At 34.4% G+C, this 25,971-nt stretch overlaps 1 protein-coding gene across 1 annotated transcript; it reads right to left on the bottom strand.

Moving 5' to 3' along the window:
• Positions 1 to 25,961, bottom strand: LOC136820779 (large ribosomal subunit protein uL4-like). The gene is made up of 10 exons (XM_067077007.1): positions 25,838 to 25,961; positions 10,826 to 10,925; positions 10,161 to 10,311; positions 8,856 to 8,907; positions 8,483 to 8,600; positions 8,175 to 8,278; positions 7,952 to 8,002; positions 1,250 to 1,305; positions 883 to 950; positions 1 to 371 (listed from the first exon to the last, which is right to left on the bottom strand). The coding sequence occupies exons 1-10, from the start codon at positions 25,862 to 25,864 to the stop codon at positions 103 to 105; spliced, it is 996 nt and encodes a 331-aa protein (XP_066933108.1). The 5' UTR covers positions 25,865 to 25,961; the 3' UTR covers positions 1 to 102.
• Positions 25,962 to 25,971: the final 10 nt, after the last annotated feature.

Raw genomic sequence — 25,971 nt, forward strand, 5'->3', positions numbered from 1 at the left:
TTTGAAGAATATATCGATATTTACTTCATTTCATCAAGCATCTAGAAATCTTCAATGTACAGCATTTATAACGAATAAAAAAATAAGTCTCTAATATCAAAACTACCGTTTCAAGTCCTGTCTGCTGTATTTCAAAGAACGTCGATCGACTTTTTTAGGTTTTGGGATTAACCTTCCACGTAACTCTTTTGCTTTGGGATCATACTCTTTGTATAGTAACTTCTTATCTAGCAACATATCTTGATGGTAGAGCTCATAATTTGGGTCAGTGATGATTCGGCCATCCTCGCAAAGTTTCTCTTCTAAGATTCTTAAGGCTTGTAAGGAGAGAACCAACTTGTGGCGGATCATAATGCCGTAGACGTGTAAAACTAGAATGAAAGGTGAAAATGAAAAAGTTGAAAATCTTTCCAATTCACAATTGCTAAACAAGCAGCGACATTATTTTGGTATCGTTCATTTCTGGGTAAGTATGGACAATTTATAGTTTTAGTTTTCGCTAATTTCAGTATTATCTATCAAATGGAAGAATTCTCCTAACAGAAACAAGTAAAACGATTGGTTAAAACAGAAGTGGAAGTCTTTTCCCTTTACTATATTTTATAGACGTGATAGATCGAGTTAGGTGGAGCACCAAAACTACAAACTGAGCTACACGTTTTTTACGAGAACAAATAATGTAAGAACATTGGGTCAAAATGTTGGACTGTTGGCTTTAAAACAGCCGATTTCTTAAGAAATTGGACAAAAACGCGCACAAGGAACATTTTCAAGCTCAGAACTCAAAAAGTTAAGAACATCTCTAGGCTTCAAAAGATTTGGATGTTCTTGTAAAAAAATGTGGAGCTGGCCATAAAAAAAAAAAGCAAGAGAAGAGCTTACATAATGAGTGGGTAGCGTCGACTTTTTCTAGAGGTTCAGTCACTTCGTTCAAGTTGAAATTTTCGAATCTTGAAAAAAAAAAGCAACAAAAAAAATAGAAGAGCCAGAGAGAAAAACAACGATGACTCTCACGGATATGAAAACCATAATTTACAAGTTTGACAGAATGACCGTTCAAATGACGCCCAAGAAAAGGGTTAGGGGAGTCCGATATGGACGTTGGATTAGATTTCGAAGCCCTTAACAGTACTTTAGACTACCTGTTAGAGAACAGGGATAAAAATCGAAAATTATCAAACAGGTTTTTTGCTCTAGGTTTTCGATACACCATAAAAAATTACAGGTTTCTCTTTACATGAATACATACCCATCGACTATAAGGGAGTTTTGCAAACCATGCTCTCTTAATATTTCACCAAAGTCCTTAAAAAAAGAAGAAAGAAATTTATTAGGTTACTAAAACTACAGTATAATGGGACATATTAAAATATACTTTCTGCATCGTTAATCAGCGGACAAGACATTTCCGTTCAGCCGTTTTCTAGCTACATCCTTATAAAAAAAGTCTCAAATAGGCGGACACCGTATATCGTACTTTTGAGATCAATATTTAAGTGACTGGCAAAGAAATATTGGCTAAGCTTTTAATAAGCATCGGCTTCCCTGGGCCGCTGGTTTAACGTTACAAAACAATAACAAACCACATGCTGGATAGACCTACCTGATTATGAGAGTCAGATAAAAATAGAACTAGAAAAGAAAGAAAAGATAATAATGTCCAGCACAGAAGCAAAGTAGCACAATGAGAAGGAAAAGTCAAATCAAAAGCATGTTACTCATCACTGAATGGTTAGAAAAAAGGTGATAGGAGAAAAACAATACTGTTGTCCGCAAGCAAATTTCGAATTGGAAATGTGCTTTGTTTGATAGATAGTATATCTTAGCGAATAAAAACTTATTGAAGTGGTGGATTTTCAGAAGCTCATGATTTTGGCTTGAAGCTAGCTTGAAAAAAGCCATTTCCTTGTTTTCAAACACAACGATTGGAGAACTGCAGAGAGTAGAATTGCTTATCTTCGAGTTTTAGAAACTTAATTAGCTTGATTAGTAAGTTTTATATAATAGATCTTTAAATTTCATTTAATTTGATTTGCCAGTGGTTATACAAACGTTGGATTTCAGAACCTTTTTAGAGAAAATTGCTGAGACAGGTTACCTCCAGATTTGGGGTAACTCTCGGACGGGAATTTAATACACGATTAGCATCCCCCTATCAGTAAGACGTACCAGATACAAAATACGAAAAAAAATAAGCTCGTGATTTTGACTTGAAGCAACCTTCGAGAAAAGTCACGCAAGGTTTTTAACGGTGAATAAGAATTTTCCGGGAAAAATCGTTTCAGCCATTTTTTTATTACCCTCTATCTTTCTGAAAAAAAAAACAGAAAAATCTAATGAACAAATTTTGCACTAAGTCCAAAAAACCCTATTATTGGGTGATTTTTGGACCAAATTTGCCCAAATTTTTCAACCAATTTAGAAGGCATCACTTAGTAGTAAGCAGTTAACAAGACGTTAATCAAACCTGTGAATGAATTTTTTCTTCAAAAATCGAGCTCAGTCACATTTTGAGCATTGCCATTTTGCATCTTTGTGTCAAAGATCAGAAAAAACTAATGAGAAAAGCTAGAACTAACGAACGAACGAACATAGGTCAACATATAGCAAATCCAGGCGGGACCAAAAAACATTTGGGATATGACTTAAAATGAACGTAGAAAGGTCTTCAAACATTTTGGATATTGAAAATAGATTATTTTATTTTTTCGTTATCCTCTCTGACGCCTGTGGCACCTTATGGGACACTTAAAAAGTGTTAATTATCTTGTTTTTTTCTCTCTTATTTTAGAAATGTGGTATAAAATCTCGTGCTGCCTTACCCTATCCAGCATTTGATCTTTTTTCGGAAAGAAATGACTTTTTTTTACTTCTTCATTGCTTTTATTCCAATCGCATTGATTGGGGGCATGGCAAACATGCTAGCTTTGTACTGCCTGTGGAAATATCGTTCAGCTAACATCGTACGGTTTGGAAATCAAGAGAGACTCGTGTTAGCATTGAATATTTCTGATTCGATTTCCAGCTTGGTTGTCATTCCATTAAAGATATTAATTTATTTAATGTATCCAAAAATACAAACTAAACCTTTTTATATAAGATATGCCGAAGTGGTTTGTTTCATATCCTCGTCGCTTGTCATCGTCGTCATCGCAATCAGTAATTATATCAAGATTACCAGGCCTGCTAAATACGAGAGTATCTTATCGAAGAAGCGAGCTCGCATTATCATTGGTATGATATACATGTACTCGTGTGTTCACCCGATTACAATGTTCTTAAACATGAAAATATTTGCATTCATTAATGTTCTTTGTTTTGTTTCCTTTTCCTTTTCCTATTCTATGTATTGATTATTCGCGAGCTGAGACAATCACGGAAAAGAACTGAGAACCACAGAGATGATTTCAAATTCAAAGTGACGTTACAACAATCTGTGCGTTCACCAAATACTGCTGAAACAGTGGAAGTCCAAAAAAAAGAAACATGCACCGGAAACGAGGAACCGATAAACGGAACAAGTAATCCCATTCACGGCGACATGACATTGATGTGATTAAGGTCAACGAAGATAAGAGAGCACAACCAGTCAGCGAACCTACCCAAAGCTCCTCAGTGCGCATGACAGCAAAGGAGAAACGTGTAATCAACAGCGTTCTACTTCTTATAGCGACCTTCTTCGGGTCCAGTCTGATCTCGTTCATTTTCGTGTTCGCATACGCTATATCAGGAACAGAAAAAGACCTAGCACGAATACAATATGGTATATATATCTCTCTCGAAGAGCTGCTATAAATCCGGCAATTTACGTTTTCAAGAACCAAAATTATCGCAGACATATCAAAAACATTATACCCAAATTTCTAAGAAGGCAAAGAATCAATGGTACAAATGATCCAAAAACTGGTCCAAATGAGCTGGACAAATAAGGATCAGAACTCTGAAAAGCTAGAGTGGAACGCTCAAATAACGAATACATTTGACAATGAGCGAATACAACTTTGATTTACAACTTGTTCTGATGTTCCGGTGGTCGCTCAAGCTTTAAAGAAACAAGCCGGTTGCCTATCGGAGAGGAATACTCTCCTTTTAATGTGCCAGCATTCCAAGTCAAGTTCAATGTTGCAAAAATTACAACTGCTACATCCGACGAATCCCAAAACGAGCTCCTTATCTGTTACAGGCCAGACAATATTCGATTATCCAATCCTTTACGACGTTAAAAATTTCGCAAACTTCAGAGTTTCATAACATTTGGGATTAGATTCAACATCGGGTACCGAAAACTGCCATCAAAGATTACCGGATATAACTTTTCCAAGCGTTTGTTTATTTGTATGTATGTCCGCGAACTTTGGGGCGTAGTGAGCGAAAGAATTGGTTTACGTGGCTGAAATTTGGCACACACCTTCCTTAGGTTAAAGCTTAGGGGCAGTTTTTTTCATTTTTTTCAAATTTAGCTTTTTTTCGCGAGTTATTCCTATTTCACCGGGATTTTGCGCTTATTCAACGTCATAAAAGTCAAAATAATTAACGTCAGATATGTTATAAAGGTCTTGTACTATTTATGTAAAGGTGTTCTTTTTATCGACACAGAGATTACTTTCCTGTAATACCTTAGTCGGCCTTTATTATGAGATATTTTGTACATATTATAATTCAAAATTGACTTATCAATTTTGATTTACATATACAGGTCGTGTATTATTCATGTTGAATTGTATTTTATCGATCCAAAGATAAATTTGGGAAAATCCTTAAAAATGATCTATTTTTTTCATCTCACAAAATGAAGCCATTAAGTGTTACGTCACTTCTAACCAATAGAATGGCTTCATTCTGTTTCGGAGCGAAACGGAACCGTCACGTGCGAACATGGTCTAGAACATTATAATTTGATGCCCCACATGAAGCCAAGTTGACCATTTACTGGATAATAAGAGAGCCAAAAAAAATAAACTTTTGAGTTTTTGTTTTGGCAATATATAATTTATTTAAATATTATTTATTCCGATTTCTTCGTCGATTAAATAAACCATACAAAGAGAAGGTCAAAATGGGGGGAATCTAGAATGTCATCTCTGGTTTTAATTGCAAGTCTACACAGGCTATACTATAATATACTGGACAAAATAAAAAATTCGAATAATTATATTGAAGTCAACCAAAAGAAGAAGAAGAGGGAAAGGTGATGATGGTGATGGACTCTCTCGTCGATTTCGACGGATGAGCGTTCAGCATAAAGTAGAGATGTTAAGAAAGGAAAATAAAACAAGTTAAGAGAAAACTAAAGTGTTAAAATTTAAAATTGATAAAAATCATGTACATTAAAATAGGAAGGAAAGAAAAAAGAGAGTAAAAGAAATTCATTTATCTATGTTTAAAACGTTTGTGTGTAAGGAGACTGGCATTAGATCTTGCCTTGAAATCGCAGAGTTCACAAAAAAAAGTTCACAAAAAATAAAGCTCAGAGGGGGATAAATCTCTCATGTAAGGAGAACCGCAAATTCTTATCGCAATATGGACAAGAAGACGAACCTCAACTTGAAATGGTACCTAAAAGGGGAAAGGGTGTTGGCGAAAAGAAGAGATAGGAGATTTCTATGCTACTTTAATCAGGGATATGTTTTAGCGGAGCTGGATAACGCACATTTGAAAAAGCCTTGTTATATCTCTGTCACTGACATTAAAATTTGATATGAAATTTAACTTTTTTAATTACAAACTCGTGAAATTTGGATTTCCTCTTAGCCAATGATTCTGCTGCTGCATTTATCGTTCACGATTAAAAACTTTTAATTATCAAGAGGGTCTGTAAAACATTGGTGAATGACAATTTAAAAAAATGAAAAATATTGTTTTCATTAGTACAGTTATAAGAAATTTCTTCTATAAGATTATAAATAGTACTTTTTCATTTGAAATACCGCACTACACCACGGGGTGCCTCACTTTCAAACTGATATTTTCAGATAATTTCAAGTCAAGTGAAACAATATTTGTCAAAATATTTACATCCGAAATTTTTAAAGAGAAATCATGAAAGCTTCTCAAATTCATAACACACGCTGATAAAAATAGATTTCATTTACAAGGAAGCTTTTGGGGTATCTTCTACAAATATTATTTTGATGAAAAGCGGGAACATCATAGCAAAATATGTGCAAACGTACTGCATGAATACTTTGTCTGCTTCATTTTTCTTATAAAAACAGAACACTCAAGGGGACAGAGATGGATTTCTATTATCAACAGTTTACAATAGAAAAGACAAAGAAGCAATCCGCTAAGGAATTCTCGTCCTTCATCCAGCTCCGCTATAACATATCCCTGCTTTAATCTTGAGTTATGAAATTTTTAGATGGCCTTTAAGTTAGTTAAGATTTTAGATTTTTAAGAAACAACCTGGTTTTTGCGTTCACTTATACGAAACAGAGTTTTTAGCTCGGAAATTATTAAATCAGGTTTTCCAAATTTCGTGTCAACGTAGTTTCAATCAATGACAACGTTATATAAATTTATATTTTACAGGTTTGACATTTGAAGATGATTATGAATAACACAAACAGAACCATTATGACCACAATTACTCGTTGCTATGGAACAGTTGATCGTTTCCATGCATTCATACCAGAGTCTCACCATCTTTACCTCTACATCTTATTCCCTAGCTTTGGTGCCGTAAGCCTCTCTCTAAATCTCATGACCTGTTACGTCATCATCAAAACAAACCAGCTAAGAAACCGATCCACAAGACTGATCTTTTTCTGCTCTCTCAACCAGATCGGATTATCGTTGATCGGCTACCCCTCTTTATTGTTGATGTTTGTGCTCAGAGAGGAAATCGACGAGAATTGTATCGTTAAGACCATTTTGATAGTCACCTCTCATGTTTTTATCTTCTCCACAATTTATCTCTTCTCTCCCATCGCACTGGATAGACACATGAGAGTCAAACATAACCACTTATATCAAGTCAATTACACATCCAGAAGATTTAACATGACTTTATTCGTTTACCTATGTCTGGTGGTCATAGAAACATTGCTTTTAGCCTCTATACCATTTCTAGTGGAAAAAGAAAACCACGGGCTAGTCACATCCCCGTTGAATATTCTTGTCGGATCGTTGACGGTTATTTTCTACTTGATGTCCATCCGAAAAATCAACCAAATCTCAAACAATACAGACAACAACGAACAAAAAAGATTAACGTGGATGGCCAAATTCTATTTACTGACCTATTTCGCGTTCAACACTCCCGTTGTTACGACTCAAATCTTGTACAAATGGTTCGCAGAACTCCAAAGACAACCATTCTTCATAATGGTGTTATATTTGAGTCCTGTCAGTATTGGAGTTATCAACACCACTGGGTTTTTGGTGAAAAACAGACCTTTCAGGGAAATGATTCGATCCAACGGCGATCATACAGACCGACCACAACAACAGGAAAACATAAACGGCAACAGAGGAACGTAACCAAAAGACCTCTTATTATCATAGTATATTCATTGTATTGTCAAGTCACCAATCAGAATTCCTCTCAGTGCAATGACTTCATCATTTCATTAATAAAAGTTATCAATTTCAACGAAAAAAACTTATACCAGATTCAGTATGTTTCAATATTGATCCCTTTATCAATCAACTGATCCGTTAAAATATATCAGACCTATTTATTATTTCCTATTCTTCATCTCTTTGATTGAATACTGAAAGTGAGTGTTTTATCTTTCAGACATTTAAAACTTTCAAAGTGAAAATCGCGTATTATAACTGTCTTATGTTGAGTTTTAAGCCTCAAAGTGCCTACTTTCACTTGCTTTGTTTTATGTTCTTAACTTATTCTAAATAATATTATAACAATCGAATCCTTATATTATGTTCTTATATAGTTTGCTCTCTTTTTTTTTAATTAATCGGAGAAGGGGAGAGTAATTGACCTTACCTCGCTTGACGAAGGAAGTGACGAAAGATCCTCAACAACCGTCAAATCACCCTGAAGAAAAAATCAGACACATAATACCTTCTATTTATTGTAGTTTTATTTGTAGTTTTTTCTAGTTCAAAAAAGTTTTCATCAGCAAAAACGCTTATAATTTACATCCTTCCTTAAACGAATAACGACATTCATCGAGGAAAGCCTGCATATACTTTAACATTTATACTACCTGCGCCAAACGTGCTGATAAAGCTGTCCTCAAGCCCAGCCTTCTGACTTTGTAAGGTAAATCATATGCCCAGTCACGAGGTTTTGGCCCTTTGGCTGAACCACCTGAACAAAATTTAAAACAAAGACAGTTTTCAATAGGACATCTACGCAGGAGAAATAAATTTTAGAAAGGTTTTTCCAATTCAATTTAAATTCAGTAAAAAAAACAAGCTCCAAACTGACCATTTTTCTTATTGAGGCATATCTCTTTGGACTCCCTTGACTATGTTTTAAGAACATTTTAGTTTAAGCGCTAAAGACGTTTACCTTTGCGCCAATGTGGAGCACGAATACTTCCTTGACGTGCTTTTCCTGTTCCTTTTTGACGCCAAGGTTTACGCCCACCACCCCTGACTTCACTTCTCCTTTTTACACTTGCTGTTCCCTATAGAAGAAAAAACAATTCGCGAGGTTTTTTCCTTTAACAAAATTGTGGTTTAAGGAGACAGCTTTAAACTTGAATTTTTAATGCATTTTTATTTGCTGATTTCTTTATTTTTCTTAACTTTTAGAGTGAAAGTAGTTAAAATCTTTGTATAAATCATAATCAAAAATTAAAAAGGTTTATTGAACTTTTATGAACTTTTCCTACTAAGACATATGTCGACAATGATATAAATAGAAACCGTAATATCCTCACAGCTCTTATTGAAGCTCTGTACCAGACAACGTTTCGGTGCAAAATATCCATTCTAAGGAAGAGAAATCAAAGCAAATGTTAATGGGGCAAGTACTGCTTTGAAACAGCATAACTTTCGAAATAGCTTGAAATAACTTATTATGTCTCATTTATTACCTATAATCTGGAAAACTTAGGTAAAGGGGATATTTTGCGCAACAGCTTAATTAAATAAAACACCAAGCTTTTGTAAAGACGGTGAGAGTCATCTATAACGCTATATTATAATACGCTAAAATCGCAACTCTCCCATTCTCGTATGAAACTTTTCCGCTAGCGATTTTTAAATGAATAGCAATTCCTTTTCGCGCCTTTTCTGTAAATTGATCTTTCAATTGATGAATTTACAGCCTTAAAATGAAAGCCATGAACATTTAATTGTGTATTTCTTTTTCTGATCTACTTTTTTGTTAGCAAAACACTTTCTATTTTTCTTTTTCAATTTGAGATAAGTAATTCTTTCGAAGCCTCAAATATCTGCCCCGATGGCTAGCCACGATGGCTAAACTATTCTAAGCACAACAAAAGTTATACAAAAAACTTTTGATAGTAATGGATTTTAGCGATGCAAAGTCTTCTTTATTTGCAAGTAGCTTAAAAAAATAGCATTTTCGAATCGATTTGCTTTCAAAATAACTCTACCATTTTTACCTTTTTCTTCTTAAAAGAAACTTATGATGATGGTAGCAAAAAATTGTTTCGATAATTTTCTTGAAATATATAAAAATTGTCGTAATTTTCCTTTGAAAATGATAGATTGTATTATTCGATTTTCCTTGGAAAATACAAGAATCTGCTATAGGATGTTCTCCCTGCCAAAAACAAGAAATGTCTTTTATCTAATTTTCCTTGGAGAATAAATAAAACAATTTGTTTAATGTAATTCCCCTTTGAAAATATAAGACATTTTCCCTACATAATTTTCCTTGGGAAATACAGGAAAATGTTTTGATTAGTTTTCATTTGATATACAAGAAAATGTCATTGCTAATTTTCCTTGAATAATACAAGAACTCGTCTACATATTTCTCGTAAAAGTTAAAATTACACTTAATTTCTCAATTAGGACAGCGAGCTTAATTACCATGTTGAAGAGTCGTCTCAGAAAACGCCGGAAAGGCTAGTATTAAATATTTTTTCTAATAGAAATAAATCCCATCACATGATTACAAATTAGATAGATGATGATAGTTGACAACTATTCTCTCTGGTTATTAATCCAAAACATCAGTCTTTCAGAAGTAATAATGTACTGTAACAAGCTACCTTGGGTTTGCACCAAAGACAAAATTATTGAGTTGAATATCTCCTTTGATTTTTCCATCTTCAAAGGAAATGACATTGATCGTTCGATCGCTTGTATGGTTTTCGAAATCTCGAGCTTCGATAAATTCTCTGACCAATGGACTGAACTTGTCTAATGGGAAAAATCAAATGGTACGCACAAAAAGCAGTCAAAAGTAAACTCTAAACGAATTCAAAAATGAACACTGTACAATTAGTATTTTCAAAAAAAAATTGTTTTTTTTAATTAGAAACCACAATATTAGTGTATTTTGAAATTAGAAATCGTCGTTGTTAAAGCAGAAGGACCAATCTCAAAATAAAGTCTCTTAGCATAACGAGAATCTTTTTATAAGATGAGCCTTTGACTTAAAGAAATTAGTCCTTTCTTCTTACAGAGGAGAGATTCATCCGAATCTCGTTGTCAAAGTTTTATCATATAGAAAAATTGTCACTTTCCTAATACTAATTTGATTTGCCCCTTTGCCTTGACAACGACGAAATAGACCAATAAATACGAGACTAAAAATTCAGGGTTTAATTAAGAACTAACTAAAAGGATTTAACAGTTGTGGTCATTAAGCTTGCAAAACCTTACAATATGAAAAGTAGAAAATTCAGAAATCAAAGAAGAAAATATTACTTACTTTCAGGGTCATGTTTTGCAAGATCCACAGCTGGCTTTGTTAAATTATACTTGATAACAGGCCTTGCATGATGATAATTTCTAGAACAATCACAAACAACCTAAGAAATAGAAATATGAAATTCAAATTGAGTCATCCTATAACATAACTAAACAATCTAATCCCTTATAAGAGTTTCAAAATTTCAAAATCATTAAGTTCAGTCACAAGTTTCTTTAATTTTTCTCGATCACAATATACATCTTTTTTCAAACCCTCCATGAAAGAAAAATAGAGCAACTTTTTCAAAAAAAAATCTTTCATTTGCCCATGTGTAAGTTTGAACTGGGCTGTTCTTATATCCATTCAGATCCAGTGAACCATAAGGTTAGGTACAGACCCACAAGCTTAACTTTATGTTATGTTACACACATATAGAATTTTCATAAATTCCAGCTAATAATCTAAATTTTTTAGATATATTTGAGATATGGGGTGTGTTTTGAAAAAAAACGCTCCCTATTGAAAAGACACACAGAATTATTATCAACATAAAATACACATGGGTACATTTTGTATCTTCATTGAAGACAGCCTTATAACTTGAATTAGGCCAATATTCCATTAGTTCTATTCATACTGAGACGATTAATTTGTCTGAGACGAGCAATTTAGAAAATGAGCATTATGGAGGAGTGTACGGTACCATTCATGTTTCAATCAATAAGATCTCCTCCACAGATCACGTTTTACAAACTACTCATCTCAGACGTTTTTCCGTCTCAGTATAAATGGAATAAACCAGCCGAGGCTGGAAGGTCAGCCAATAGAGCTTAGCTAGATAGCTTTAATAAGTGGGTTAACAGATGTAAGAGATGTACTGAAACAGAGTAGACTAAAAATGTTGAATAATGTACAAACTGTGAAACATTTGATAACTTGATTTAAAATTATTTAAAACAAGCCTGAGAGCTACTCCACCCCCCCCACGAGAAGCTCAAAGTATACTTCTCTTTAGCATTGTAGCACTGTTTCTATGACATCAAACAATTAAGCTATAGTTCATTACTATAAAATAAAAGAGAAACATAGTGTAATTAAACTTTTTGTTAATTTCATTCCAGCCAGTTATGATACATTTTTCATCCATTATCTGACCAAAGTGTTATTTATACTAGAAAAAAATAAGAAAATTGCCAAAACGTCAGTACCAAAATAAAGATATCCATCAAATATACATAGAAACTGTACTTTTTGTTTTACTTGATAAAACTCCAATAACACTTTAAACCAACAAGCTGCAAACTTTAAGTCACAAAGCGCAAACTCCAGAAAAACACAATTTGCATAAAAAATTCAGGAGAATCTCATTGTCATGAACAGATTTTCTACAAAAACCCTATTTTTGGGCCTAATTTGGCAAAATCACAAAATCTTGAAAAACACAATTTGCATCCAGTCTGCGTAAAATTTTTTTGTAGTTTAGTACCATCAAGTTACACAACATGCACACAACCATCTTGAAGACTTTGCTGGTCGCAAATGATAATCGAAAGCAAAACTTAAAATTCATAGCTATGTGGGGAAGCTCATTTTCCCCCCGTTTTGCTTTAAACTCGCTTTTGATTGGTCTATGAATTTGGGTGATTGCTTTACCGCCTTGGCGGAATAAACACACGACCATAATAAATAAATTCAACAGGGCAGCGGAGTAGCAATTAATTTCAACTGGGAGTCCTCTCTTCTGTGCCAAGCACTGGCAGTTTTTTTCATAACTTTCTGCAGTCCGCTTTCTCCGAGTCTGATAAGAGATATGTATAAACTGTTATCGCCATTCATTCCATTCCATCATTCAGTCAAAACGTGCGCCAAGGTTAGAAAAGGTTAGAAAAACACAATCTGCGTCCGGAACTGCATGAAAAATAGTTTGATCAATTTCAACAAGAACTGTATATATTAATATTAATATAATTGATCAAATTCCAAAGACCATTTGTCATAATTTTGCAAGTCCAATAATATGAGATGTGATGTCATCATTTAGTTCCCGTCATCTGACCGACCCTGATTTACGGTCAGCAGGTAGAGTTGGAGAGTCGAAAAGCTTTTCCGCTGCTTTGCTGGATTTCCACTGTCGACCTCTGCACGCTCTGTGTTTACAAGTTTTCAAATTGAAGTAGCGAGCCGCATGCTAATGGAGAGTAAACCGAAAACCAGTTTATCCACGGTTTCTCAATTTTTTAATTCGGATCAGTCCACACGTATTTCCTTTCAACAAGATGTAGCTGCTTCTTAACAGAAAAATATTTTCGAACGACCGAACGACCGAACGACCCCCACTTTTTAAAGTAGAAATGACGGGAACCAAACAATTTTTTGTGATTCGCCTTATCATCAAAACACGTCCAAGTCCAAAAAAAGCACGATTGCATCCAGTCTTTATCAAATTTAGACAGTAGCTGTGCTTTTGTAAACTTTATCAAATTCCAATAACATTATAACACCATCAATACCCCCTAGAGGCAAACAAGAAAAATATGTTTTTATTGCAAGAACTAATAAAAAGCAGCAATAAAAAGTATCAAAAAATTCAACATAAACAAAAACTTGAGCAAACGGCTTTAAACCTTCAAAAGATGTAGAAAAAGAATCCCCTTGATGAAAATCATGTGTTTGATTTGCCGAGTTAAAAAAATAAATGACAGAAATTGTAGCTTGAAACAGATTTACACTGGAAATACTTTGGTACAACACTGACTTATCACATCTGACTTATCGCTTGAGCCGCCATCTTGAAACTCCACATTATGATTTGTAAAAACAACGCACGCTAAAAGTACCCAAAAAGTTAACCCGATCGAAAGAAAGTTTAGAAATCAAAGTGAGATCGGGAAATCGGATTTTTTTTTTGCCGTCTTATGGTGGAAGAAGAACTGAATTTTACCTATTTGAATGCTCAGCTTAGGCTGACCAACTATTGTTCGCAAATTTTGGGAGTTAATTTGAGTCAATTTTCCCAAATGAAACAGTTATAAAAGTGACATTATATTTCATTTAAAAAGGTAAAGTTTTGTTACAGAACCAATTTTGATAATATTTGATAAATTATGGCTTCATTCAAAGTTGACCCTTCAGGATGACATCAGTAATCACAGACTGTGTTTGAAACATTGTGATGGATTCTCAGCCTTCATTCATATATCACTCTCTCTCAATCCACCCTGATAATCAAAGTCTCGATTGACATCATTGAAACTAATTAGTAAAATTTTAAAAGTTTAAATCTTTACTGCTTTTGAAAAATCTGGAATTTAAAGATTTTTCTGAAGGAGAGCTATATAAACAGATATAAAAACTTATTCTTTTGAAAGAAAAAAAGGCCTGATGGAAACAAATATTTTGCAAAAACAACAAACTTTTATTTATGATTTTTTCATGATTGAAGTTTCAGTATTACTAGAGAAAAAATTTGTTACATCATTTTTGGCATTTATTTTTCATTTAAAGGGGTTGATTTTAAAATGGGCAAGGCCAATTTCAAAAAATGTCACAAAGGACCCGAAGTCAAGCCACGAAGGCAATTACTTTTTTATTTTCTGGTTTACGAACATTATGAGGAAAAGTTTTGGACAGGAGGATGGAAAAAAAAATAAAATTGGTGTTTTAAAATTTTTCATTTTCTTTTTTAAAATCTGAAATATGAAATTTCCTAAGTAAAGATTTAAAAAAAATTAAAGACAAAAGAAATAAGTGCGAGCTTATGCTGTTATAGATTATAAGTCTAAAAAACTGAAACATAAATGTACACATAATGTGTATATGTAATACTGACATAGGTTCCCACTTAGGGAAATTCCATGGGGAAGTTCCAATTGTCATTTGTTTTGGTTTGTTTTTGTGATCTCAGTTAGTAGTCTCACTTTTGTCTAAGATTTCCAACTTGAAAGCAAAGGTAAAACAAATAAAAATTAGAGGCATTTGTCTCCATTATCCTAAATTTTAAGGCTAAACAAGAAGACAAACCAAAAACATTGAATTGGTCTTGTGTCAGAATAAGATGGATATGGACAGTAGTAACAGAGGACCAACATAGAGTATTTCTGTGAAGAACTAAGATACCGTAAAATAAGATAAAAACGGAAGTTTTCTGAAGAAGTCTGACACCAATGACACAAGATGTCTAATAATCCAATCCGAAATGTATTCATTTTTTTCCAAAAAAGACTTTGCTGTTGTTTGCCTAACACAAAATCTAGTTTCAAGTTTTATTTTGGGATGAGCTGGAGTTTTTACAAGATGCTTAACTGATTGGTTATTTTTAAACAATAGGGATGACGCGTTCTTTAGAAAAAGTAATAAAATTGTTTGTCTCAACATTTAACGACCAACAGAGTCATCAAAAAACTTGTAAAAACTCCAGCTTGTCCCTTTATTTTCCTCTTATGAACCTTGTAAATTTATAAACTCCTAACACGAATAACCCTAAGGACTTACAAGTCAGTTGGATTATGTGTGTCACATAAAAAAAAGACATTGTTCTTTAGACGAGTTGAGGGGTTTCCTCGGAGAATTCATTTTAGATTTTAAAACATGCTTTGGACCACGTTTTAGCGGCTAACTTATTTTTTTTTTCTGATTAGCTCTATTGTGTTGAACTCTAATATTTACTTTTCAAAATTTTCTGATTATAGGTGTTACTGTAACTTGGTCTAATTCCAACACCCTTTTTATCAGCTGATATTGATAGAAAGGTTGAAACTGTTTTTCTTTGCTTCTTAGTGATCAGAGAGGAATAATCCTTTTTCAATCAGTGATTCAAGCTTATATATTATTCCTGTCTCCAAAGAAGGGTGTTGGAAATAGACGAGGGATGTTGATATTAGACCAACTTACGGTACTGTTTGCTAAACGCTACATACAGTAAAGAGCAATTGAAACTAGTTTCTCCAAAGGAATCACTTTTCTAAAATTTGTATTTCCAGGAGGGGGGGTACCAAGTTGTGGTACTGGACCAGTGCCGAAAAGTTGTACTTTCTTGTTTTTTAAAATTTATCTGAGCCACTTAGTACCCTGTACTAAGTTGATTTTCCCCCTCAAGATAGGTACCGGGTGACCCACGAAAAAGTTCGGACCTTTCTCGGCGTCTTGAGGCCGAACAAATGTCCCAAAGTGCTCAGAATTTTGGTATTTAAAAAGTAGATATCCTAACTTAAAATTTGAGCTATCACTTTTTAAATTTGACCAACTAGTTCTCTACTTATGACCTTTTAAACTCAAAATTCACTTTTCGGAAAATGTAAAAAACACGTAAAAAAGAGGTATTAAATTAATGCAATCAATTAGAAAATCTCTTATAAATTGACTTATTTAACGAGTTTTATGACACAAATAATTATTAAAAACACCTTTGAAAGTAGTTTTTGTTCAAAACAAGACTAGTTTTTATCAAAATTGGCACTTTCAAGGAATTTTCTCAAAAACTGTATATCAAAAACGTCTAAAAATACCTAATTTGATACCCCTTTTTTACCTGTTTTTTACACTTTCTGAAAAGTGAATTTTGAGTTTAAAAGCTCATAACTAGGGAACTTGTGCGTCAAATTTAAAAAGTAATGGCTCGGATTTTAAGTTAGGATATCTACTTTCTAAATAATAAAACTCCAAGCACTTTGGGACATTTGTTCGGCCTCAAGACGCCGAGAAACGTCCGAACTTTTTCGTGGGTCACCCGGTATACCACCCTTTAATTCTTAGTAATAGTACTTTCTGGTAAACCTAAATTTCAAACTCATTTTAGGCCAAAACCAATTATAGAACCTGAAAGCTCTTGAAAAACTATATAAGACTTTTAAGCGAGTATGGCTGATTTCTGTACTGAATGGGAGTTATTTGATATAGAAGTGTCATCTTATAAGCGATTTATGACCAAAATGAGGGGGAAACCACCACTCCTTCATCAAATAACTCCCGTTCAGTACAGTAATCAGCCATACTCGCTTCAAAGTCTTCTACATAGTTTTTCAAGAGCTTTCAGATTATATAATTAGTTTTGGCCTAAAATGAGTTTGAAATTTCCATAAAAAATGAGCTCTTGGTTTTCAATAAATGGGTCCAGAAATAAGGGCCACCCTTAAAATTTTTCTGGGCCGCCCTTCTAATATCAATCCACAGGGTAATAGGCATATCCATGCTTTGTTCCAAATTTGCACGATAATTACACCAATCAGGCCTACTATGATAACACCCAGGGGAAAACAAAGAAGAAAAGTTTAATAAACAATGAACGTAATAAACATCCTAATAATTTGGTAAGAAATAAATATAGACTGTCTAAAATAAGAAATGTTTTGTGATTTTTCAGGATTTTGAGTACCAGATACTAACTTGGTGCCTCATATTTGGTATTGAGACAGCCCTGTGAATTCAGACAAAATCATATCGGCACGGAAGTTTGCCAACCTAGAGGTCATTTTAGGTCGGCAAAGCCGTCCTAAGTAGCTTGTTTAGAACGAGGCTCGATTATCATGTGTTATCAAATGATATGATAACACAATTAGATTAAATTAACAAATGATATTTTTCCTCTTTAGGTCGGCTTTGCCGACCCAAAACATTTCTTTTGTCGGCACGCCGACCTAGAGTGTAAATTACGCCGGCAAATAAAAGCCGACTTCAGCTCAAGTTACGTCGGCTTTCAGGTCGGCATTGCCGAATGCCGACCTGGATTCACAGGGCTGTTGAGTCCACCATTTAGTCCCTTGATACAAAGTTTCAAAAATGTTTTTCAATTAGCAGTTGTTTTTTACTTACCTTATCATACCACCACCCGGCACTGGCCCCCAGAACTTAGTACCGACCCCCCTGTCATTTCTCTCTATTCTATCTCTCACAAGTTCAATTTGACTTTGAGAGCTTCATTGAAGATGAAGAAGTAGAAAGATAAAAAATGCGCTGGTTAATTTTGTTTAAATAGGTGTGTTCTATAATTGTTGGAATTTGGAGAAATTTCTACAGACGCAGAAATTTTTTACATCCAATTAAAGGCACACTCTGCTTATACTTACTATGTTTGCTATAACGTCTAGGCAAAAAACGGTAAAAAATGATGCAAACGTAATTTTTTCATGAGTGCGGTTATGATTTTTTTATTGCGGTTGTGTAGTACAGGAGCCCCTCTAAATGTTCCTAGCTGCATTTATTCTAAAATCCATTTTCCAATATTTTTGATAATTGGGATCGAGCACTTGGGCAAGCAGTCAATCAAACCATCGTTCTTCTCTTTCAAAAGCCCATGTTTCCCGACCGCTTCTGTCGGAGATCATAATTCATAAACATTAAATTTGAAAATGCCAGCTGCAGGAGGTTAATTACAAAACCTATTCTCGCAAATATTATCTAGAAAAGAATATAAATATAAGGTAAATAAATAGTGATAAAAAACATATGTATCTGTCTTAAAAATAAACTTAAAATTAAAAATTGCATATAAAAACAAGATTTTATTTACTAAAAATAAATATAAAAACATCTTAAAAGGTATATAAGGCTTAGTGAGTAGAGAGACTCCGAATGATTACAAGCTTTGAGTTTTTGATTTGTTCTGATTTTGTTCAAAGATTGCGCCAACGTATTTATGGTTTGAATTAGCTGCGTCTCGCATAAACGAAATTTTCTCAAGCCATGTTGTATATCAGAAAGTGTGTGGTTCTGATCAAAATGAGTCATTATACTGCTGTGGATTATGTGCTCCATGAGCCTGCAAGTGATCGATGTTAAGCTGATTGGCCTATAGTTCTCAGCTTTTGATCGGTCTTTATTCCTGCCTTTGTAAAGTGGAGTCACTAATGCATGCCGCCAGTCGTTTGGAATGGCTCCTTGTTTGAGTGATGCCGTGAAAAGTGAAACAAAGATGTCAGGTAAAATGTCTGCACATACGTATGGAGAATCCTTGCTGAGACATGGTCGGGACCACAAGCTTTCTTAGGATTGATATTCGATAGCAATTTATGGATGCAGTTTCTGGTGAAAACAATGTCTTTGATGTTTGATCCTTTAGAACCTTTGATTTCAGGTAATAAGCCGTCGTCTTTAGAGAAGACACTTGCAAACTGTTGATTTAATATTATATTCAGCTATGTCGTTGTCATTTATATGTGTGATATTATCTGCATCCACAAGAACAAGAGGAGACAGGCTGCATCGTTTGAGGCGTGTGATAGCACGCGCACACCTCCACACACACACCTAAAATCTTTGAGGAGAGTGATTAATCACACGCCATAAATTTGGATTTTACTACTTAAAGTTATGCATAGCACTCCTTATCACACGCCTAAAGTACTTTTTAGGAGTGCGATTGACCACACGCCTGGAATTTTCAAATGACAAAGCCTGGAGAAACTCCGATAACGTCGTTCCTTTTTTATTTGATGTAGCTGAAGAGTTTTTTATTTCTCACATTTTATATAATATTTCCAATCAGTAGGGTCCTTTGACACTTATATTATTATATATTTGCGGTAAGATCGTTTCTTTTTACGGACTGCTTTTTAGCAGGCTCTGTTAAACCATGGTTGTTGACATCTTTGTGAGGTGATTTTTGTAGGAACATCTGTGGCTTGCGCAGTAAGAAGAATGCCTTTCAAGTTTATCCAAATGTCATTAACAGAAGTATCAGGAGTTATTGATGCGACTAAATTCTTGATGTTGGTATCTATGTCTTGGCGAAGGTTCTGAATATTGGCTCTATTCCAACAATGCACTGTGCGTTGCACTGGTTTGAATTTTTGTGGATGACATACAATGTCAGTGATGGCGCATGTGTCATGATCACCGAAACCTGTCACTGGAGGACAGCGGACGAGGAATGTGGGTCTATTTGTGAGTAGCAGATCTAAGAGAGCTTCTTTTCTTGTATTAAAATTGATATGTTCAGACTTTTTGTGTTGATCAAATAGTTGAAGAAAGTCTTCATTTAATTGAACTGAATTAGCATTTCCAACAATACTATTACTATTCCAACCAATGTCTGGGAGGTTGAAATCAAATTTTTNAAACGTTATGACTTTCATAAGCAATAATGTCTGAGCTTTGAACACATATTTCTTCAATCTTAAGTTCTTTCTTCGTATAATAATAATAACACCACCGTAACCGTCATCACGATCCTCACGAGTTAGGAACCTGCCGACGCACCGGACTGTCCGGTGACAAAAAGTATCGTTTCGCTACACCAGACGCAATAAGTCCAGTGTCAGTCCGGTGTTGCATACAGGGAATTTTGGACGCCGGACATTTATGAAACAAAAAATTAAGAAACACCGGACGCACTGGATTGGTCATGTCCGGTGTTTTGATTGTCCGGTGGGAAAAGATATCCTTCTCCGACATCGGACATCCGACTTCCTTAAGTTTGGTGTAAAATTGTCCGGTTGTAAAAAAAAATCTCATTTTACAACGGACTTTCCCATGTCCGGTGTTCGTTAAGTCTGGTGCATCGGCAGGGTCCTCACGAGTTGCAGTGTAGGTACTAGGTAGATATTCACTGTTATTTGTTATTGCTGATAGGTGACTTTCTGATCCAATCATGATGTCAATGTTATTGTCAATCAAGAAGGGTGCAAGCTACTGTCTTTTTATTCCAAATATATACTTTGAAAGTTATATACATACTGCTAGACGAAGCTGTTTCGATTTTTTCTTTGGAATACCATCATCGATGGAATGGTTAGAGTCATCTGACGAGATTGATGAAACAGAAGTGTCGAATAATGATGTAGATCATCCTTATTACTCTCACAGAATTTAAAGAGACAATTATTATTCCTGGATTATTGGACTATAAAACGAAAGCATCCAACGAGGACCTTTTTTTAAACATCTGTTTCCCAGGCATAGCCTTCCTGGAAAATTTGATCTGTTGGCCAAAAGTTTCAAAAATCTTATTCCTAGAAATTAAGATCTGTTTCTCCTCAAAACCTAAATTTTTAATCTCAAAGTATATATCTTCCCTAGAAAATTTGGTCTGTTTCCACAGTTTTCAGAATCAAAATTTTGATCTGTTCTCCCAGCTTATAAGAAATAGGATATCTGTTTCCCTCTCCTGGAAATTTTCATCTGTTTCCCTTGCTTTTTGTGATTGATATCTGTTTTCCCACCGAAAGTTCAATCTGTTTCCAATGCAATATCATCTTTCTGGAAACAGATATCTGTTTCCCAATTTATTATATGTCATCTCCTAGAAATATTGATCTGTTTCTCTCTGATGACGTCATCAGCTGGAGCGGGGAAACAGATAGTTTTAAGAAAATGGTCTCTGCTAGAAAATCGGATCGCAAAACGGATGTCCCACCAAATTCCAACCCCGAACCACATCAACAACCTACACGTAACCCTCGACCAATCTTCGTGAAATTTTCTACTTGGAAAGCTGCAGAATATTTGAAATCGTTGGTTATCAGACATAATAAAAACTTATTGGCCAAGAACCGTAACCCATCAATCTTTGTTGACAACATGTTTAGTAAAAGGACAAACTTTAGAAGAAAACTTGCCTACGATAAAATGAAATCCCTACAAGAGTCTGGGGTGACATTGAAAATGCACATTAATTACCCAGCTGTATTAATGATCATGAACAATGAAACCAATATATTCGTTGAACATTCCTCCTTTTAAACCCTAGGTTTTTTACTTTTTATTTTTCACCCTTCAGATTCACTTTTTCACTAGGTTCCTCTTACCTTACAGTCTAGTTCTCGTATATTGACACGCCCTTTTTCACTAAGTACACGATTATGCATCCCAATTTCTATATTTTTTAATTCGAATTACCCCCGGGTCTGGTCCTTAATTTTTTGAGCCCCTGTTTGGTTCCCCGAGCCTCCCTATATTACATAAGTTGAACTCTGCATATTTTTCTATTTTTCTTGTACTCCTCTCTTTCCTCTTCTCTCATTATAACAACACTCTTACCCACACCACTATGCCTGTCAAGTACCCTTGTAATCTCTGTCATAAAGCAGTTGCCAAAAACCACAAAGGAATTCAATGTGATGTATGTGATCAATGGGTGCATATCAAATGCAATCATACCTCCAATGGTGAGTACTTATACCTTCAGACAAGTGACACAAGTTGGTCCTGCCAAAAGTGTACTCTATCTAACATTCCTTTTACCACCACAACAAGAAACTCACTGGAACTGTTAAACCAAGGTAAGAGATCACTTTTTATTGAATCATTTGCCCCAGATGCTAATGTCAACATTGATTTCTTCAGAGACATAAAAGACACCCTCTCTGATGAGATAATTGATGATAATATCAACACTGAATTGACTCAATGTCCATACCTATCTCTAACTGAACTCAATGAAAAAAACAATATCAACAAAGCCACTAATTTTAGCACTCTGCATCTGAATATAAATTCTCTAAAACTTCACCACTCAGAACTTGATACGTTACTAAAAAACTGTAACATAAAATTTGATGTAGTTGGAATTTCAGAAACTGGTCTCAATGAACTAAACAACAACGAAAACACAAATTTAGATGGCTACCATGATCCTGAGGATACATTTTCCACACGTTCAAAAGGGGGCACCCGTCTTTATGTCTCTGAAGATCTAAATCACATACCACGTAAGGACTTACAAATTTATAAAAAAGGTCTGCTTGAGTCAACATGTATCGAAATATTAAACAAAAACAAACAAAACATTATTGTTGCATGTATTTACAGACACCCTGATATGAACCTAAGTGAATTCAATATACTCTATGATGATCGAAAATCAGGTTTGAAAACAAAAACATTTTTTTGCTAGGGGATTTCAACATTGACCTCCTTAAAACAGAAAATCACATAGAATCTGATACATTTCTAAACAACAACCTCTCTTCTTGTATGAGACCTCTCATTATCAGACCAACACGAATTACAGCCCACTCTAAAACTCTCATAGACAATATTTTTACAAATAACTTGGAGGATGATATTATTTCTGGAAATCTGATCTGCTCAATCTCAGACCATCTACCTCAGTATGCTATTATCAATGATGCAATGACTCCCAATATCACAAACAAACAAAAACGAAAAACCTTTAAAAATTACAACAAATTTAATTTACAGAATTTTCTTGCTGAATTTAGAAATCTAGACTGGGATCAATTGCATACAAATGAGAACACAAATGAGAAAATGGCCGCTTTCATCAAAACAATCAACAATTTAATTGACTCAAACACACCTACAGAAACCAAAAAGATATATTTTAAAAAATCACACAAACCTTGGATTACCCAAGGTGTACTTAGATCAATCTGTACGAAAAAAAAACTAGCCAATAAATACAGGAAACTAAAACAACAAGAACTTAAAGCCTTGAGATTTACACACTACAAGAAATATAAAAATAACCTGACTAAATTTATCAGAATTCTCAAAGCAAATCATCACAAACAGTTTTCTCTCAGTCAAAACAAACATACGAAAGACATGGCAAGGTATAAGGGAAATTATTGGTGGAAAAAACAAGCAAGGTTTGCCTAAAGTTCTCATTCATGAAAACAAACAGCATGAAGGTGATGAAAAACTTGCACAGATTTTCAATAATTTATGGTAAGATTGCTGAAAAAACAAAGTCTAAAATTATCCCGACAGAAACAGAGTTCAACACATTCCTGAGCAACCCAAATCCAACCTCGTTTGAAATTTTACTTCCTACGCCTGATGATATCCAAAAGTATATTGAAAAGCTCTCTGACAATAAAGCCACTGGACCAAACAGTATTCCAACTCAGATCCTAAAACTTATCTCACCTGAAATTAAATTTATTCTTTCCAACAGGCTTAATGAATGCATAAACTCAGGTATTTTTCCAGATTGTCTCAAATTAGCCACTGTAACTCCTGTTCATAAGAAGGACTCTAAACTAAACGTTGAGAATTACAGACCTATTTCTTTACTGTCTAATATTAGCAAAATATTTGAAAAAATTTTACATAACCAAATTTACTCCTTTCTCGAAGATAACAATATTCTCTTTAAAAATCAATTTGGTTTCAGAAAAAATCATAACACCTCTCATGCTATTTCTGCCCTTACTGAGGAAATTAGATCAGCACTTGATGAAAACGAATTTGCAGTTGGAATATTTGTAGACCTTCAAAAAGCCTTCGACACTGTTGGACATGACATTCTCCTAAAAAAACTTGAATACTATGGCATCAGAGAAAACCCTCTACAACTTTTTAAGTCCTACCTCTCTGGACGCAAGCAATGTGTTAATATCAGAGGTTGCCACTCAGATTTTCTAGACATAAAACATGGTGTGCCTCAAGGTTCTATCCTAGGACCTCTCCTCTTTTTGATTTATATTAACGATCTGAACAAAACAATAATTCACTCGAAAACTTTTCATTTTGCTGATGACACAGGATTACTTTGTCGGAGCACATCACTGAAAAAGATTAATAAAATGGTCAATCACGACCTAGCTAGACTTACCATATGCTCAGAGCAAATGAAATTAGTCTAACCAAAAAAAACTGAAATCATTATCTTTCGACGCAAAGAAAGCATATTAACAAAAACCTAAATTTCAAATTGAGTGGGCAAAAACTTAAATTATCCACCCAAGTAAAGTACTTAGGAATTATTTTAGATGAACACCTTTCATGGGAGAATCAAGTGAACGAACTTTGTAAAAAACTTTCCAAAGCCACAGGCATTATTGCTAAAATGAGACATTTCTTTCTTACAAACCCCTGTTAGGCTTGTATTATGCATTATTTGAGTCTCACTTAAATTACTGTCTTCATACAATGGGATTTCTCAAACGTGACTACTTAAATCAAATTTATTCCATCCAAAAAAAAGCACTCAAATACATTCATTACAAGACTCAAAGAGATTCTCCGATACCTCTCTTTGTTCAATCCAAAATCCTTCCTGTTGATTCTCTTAAAAATTGAGACATTGTCTGTTTGCGCTAGAATTATTCAAAAGAAAACCCCCAAGTATTTTGAAGCTTTTGTCAGGAAATCCGGTAATAACCACATTCATGGCACCAGATCTGTTAGACTAGCTTTCGTACATTCTAAATCTGTAACTTATGGGTCTCACAGCCTAAAAAACTCATTTGCTAGGAGCTGGAACTCGATAGTTCCCCGTATCAATCCTTTCAACTCTGATGTGATCTCAAAGCACACCCTCAAACAAAACATAAAGGCTAAACTATTGTTTGATATGGTTTAATCGTTTTTCATTGTTGTTTCTTCTCAGGTATCTGCGACCATTGTGACCACCTTTGACATGTCATCAATACAACCAGTCAGCGTAACTGCTCCATTTTGACAGCTTGCCCTCGTTCCCTCGTTCTTTTCTCTTTATCTTATCCCCCTCTTTATCTTATCCCCCTCTTATGCAGAGTCTTCTTCTTTTTTCAACATCAGTCCTTTTGACGTTTTATATTTAACCTTTATCTCACCTACATTTTCACTATAGGGACTTATTTTATTTTTTCCTCGTGTCTCCAGTATTTAGGTTTTATTTCTAAAAAAGTTTTTTGATTTATTACATTATATATAACCATTAGATGATTTTATTTTCATTTTTGTTAGATATCATTATTTTGTTAGATATTATCAAACTGACATGATACCTTTTTGCAGCATAAAAAGTGCTGTATTTTTATTATTTACGGTTTTAGTGAATAGGTTTCCATATAATTTCTAGCTTTTAGTAGTTAACCTTATGGTTTTGCCTCTCGTGAAGCTATATAATTTACTTATGCTTTTCCAGATTTATCACGCCGTATGGTGGTTTTTACAAAATGTATATAGTTTTTAACGAGTCCTTAAAAAAAAGAAAATATCTTATCTTCTTATCTTATCTTATCTCCTGGAAAAGGCGAAAAGGGAAACAGATATTTCGGGGAAATGGGCTCGTTGGCTGCTTCTGTATAAAACCCCAAAAACATCTGACTATGTGCTAAAAAAATACATAGTAGTCATTAATATTACCTTGTTTAGTAATCTTTTCAGTAACATTTGGGTAGGTTTTATCAGCTGAGTTGAGGTATAAGTATTTTCAGTGTCTCTTTCTTCTTCTTCCACCACCACATCAGAGTGAACTTTGTTGTGGAGCAAGACCAAAA

This window comes from Clytia hemisphaerica, unplaced genomic scaffold (genome assembly GCF_902728285.1).
Source record: "Clytia hemisphaerica strain Z4C2 unplaced genomic scaffold, Clytia hemisphaerica genome assembly, whole genome shotgun sequence".
NCBI classification, from domain to species: domain Eukaryota; kingdom Metazoa; phylum Cnidaria; class Hydrozoa; order Leptothecata; family Clytiidae; genus Clytia; species Clytia hemisphaerica.

Bases quoted from the DNA above. Each gene is read 5' to 3' on its own strand.
- LOC136820779 (XM_067077007.1), bottom strand. From the start codon at position 25,864: ATGTTACTGAAAAGATTACTAAACAAG. The intron at 8,003-8,174 runs GTAGTATAAATG...TTTTTTCTTCAG, and splicing joins TATCAGCACGTTTGGCGCAG to GGTGATTTGACGGTTGTTGA. The intron at 1,306-7,951 runs GTAAGGTCAATT...TCTTTTTTTAAG, and splicing joins CACTTCCTTCGTCAAGCGAG to GACTTTGGTGAAATATTAAG.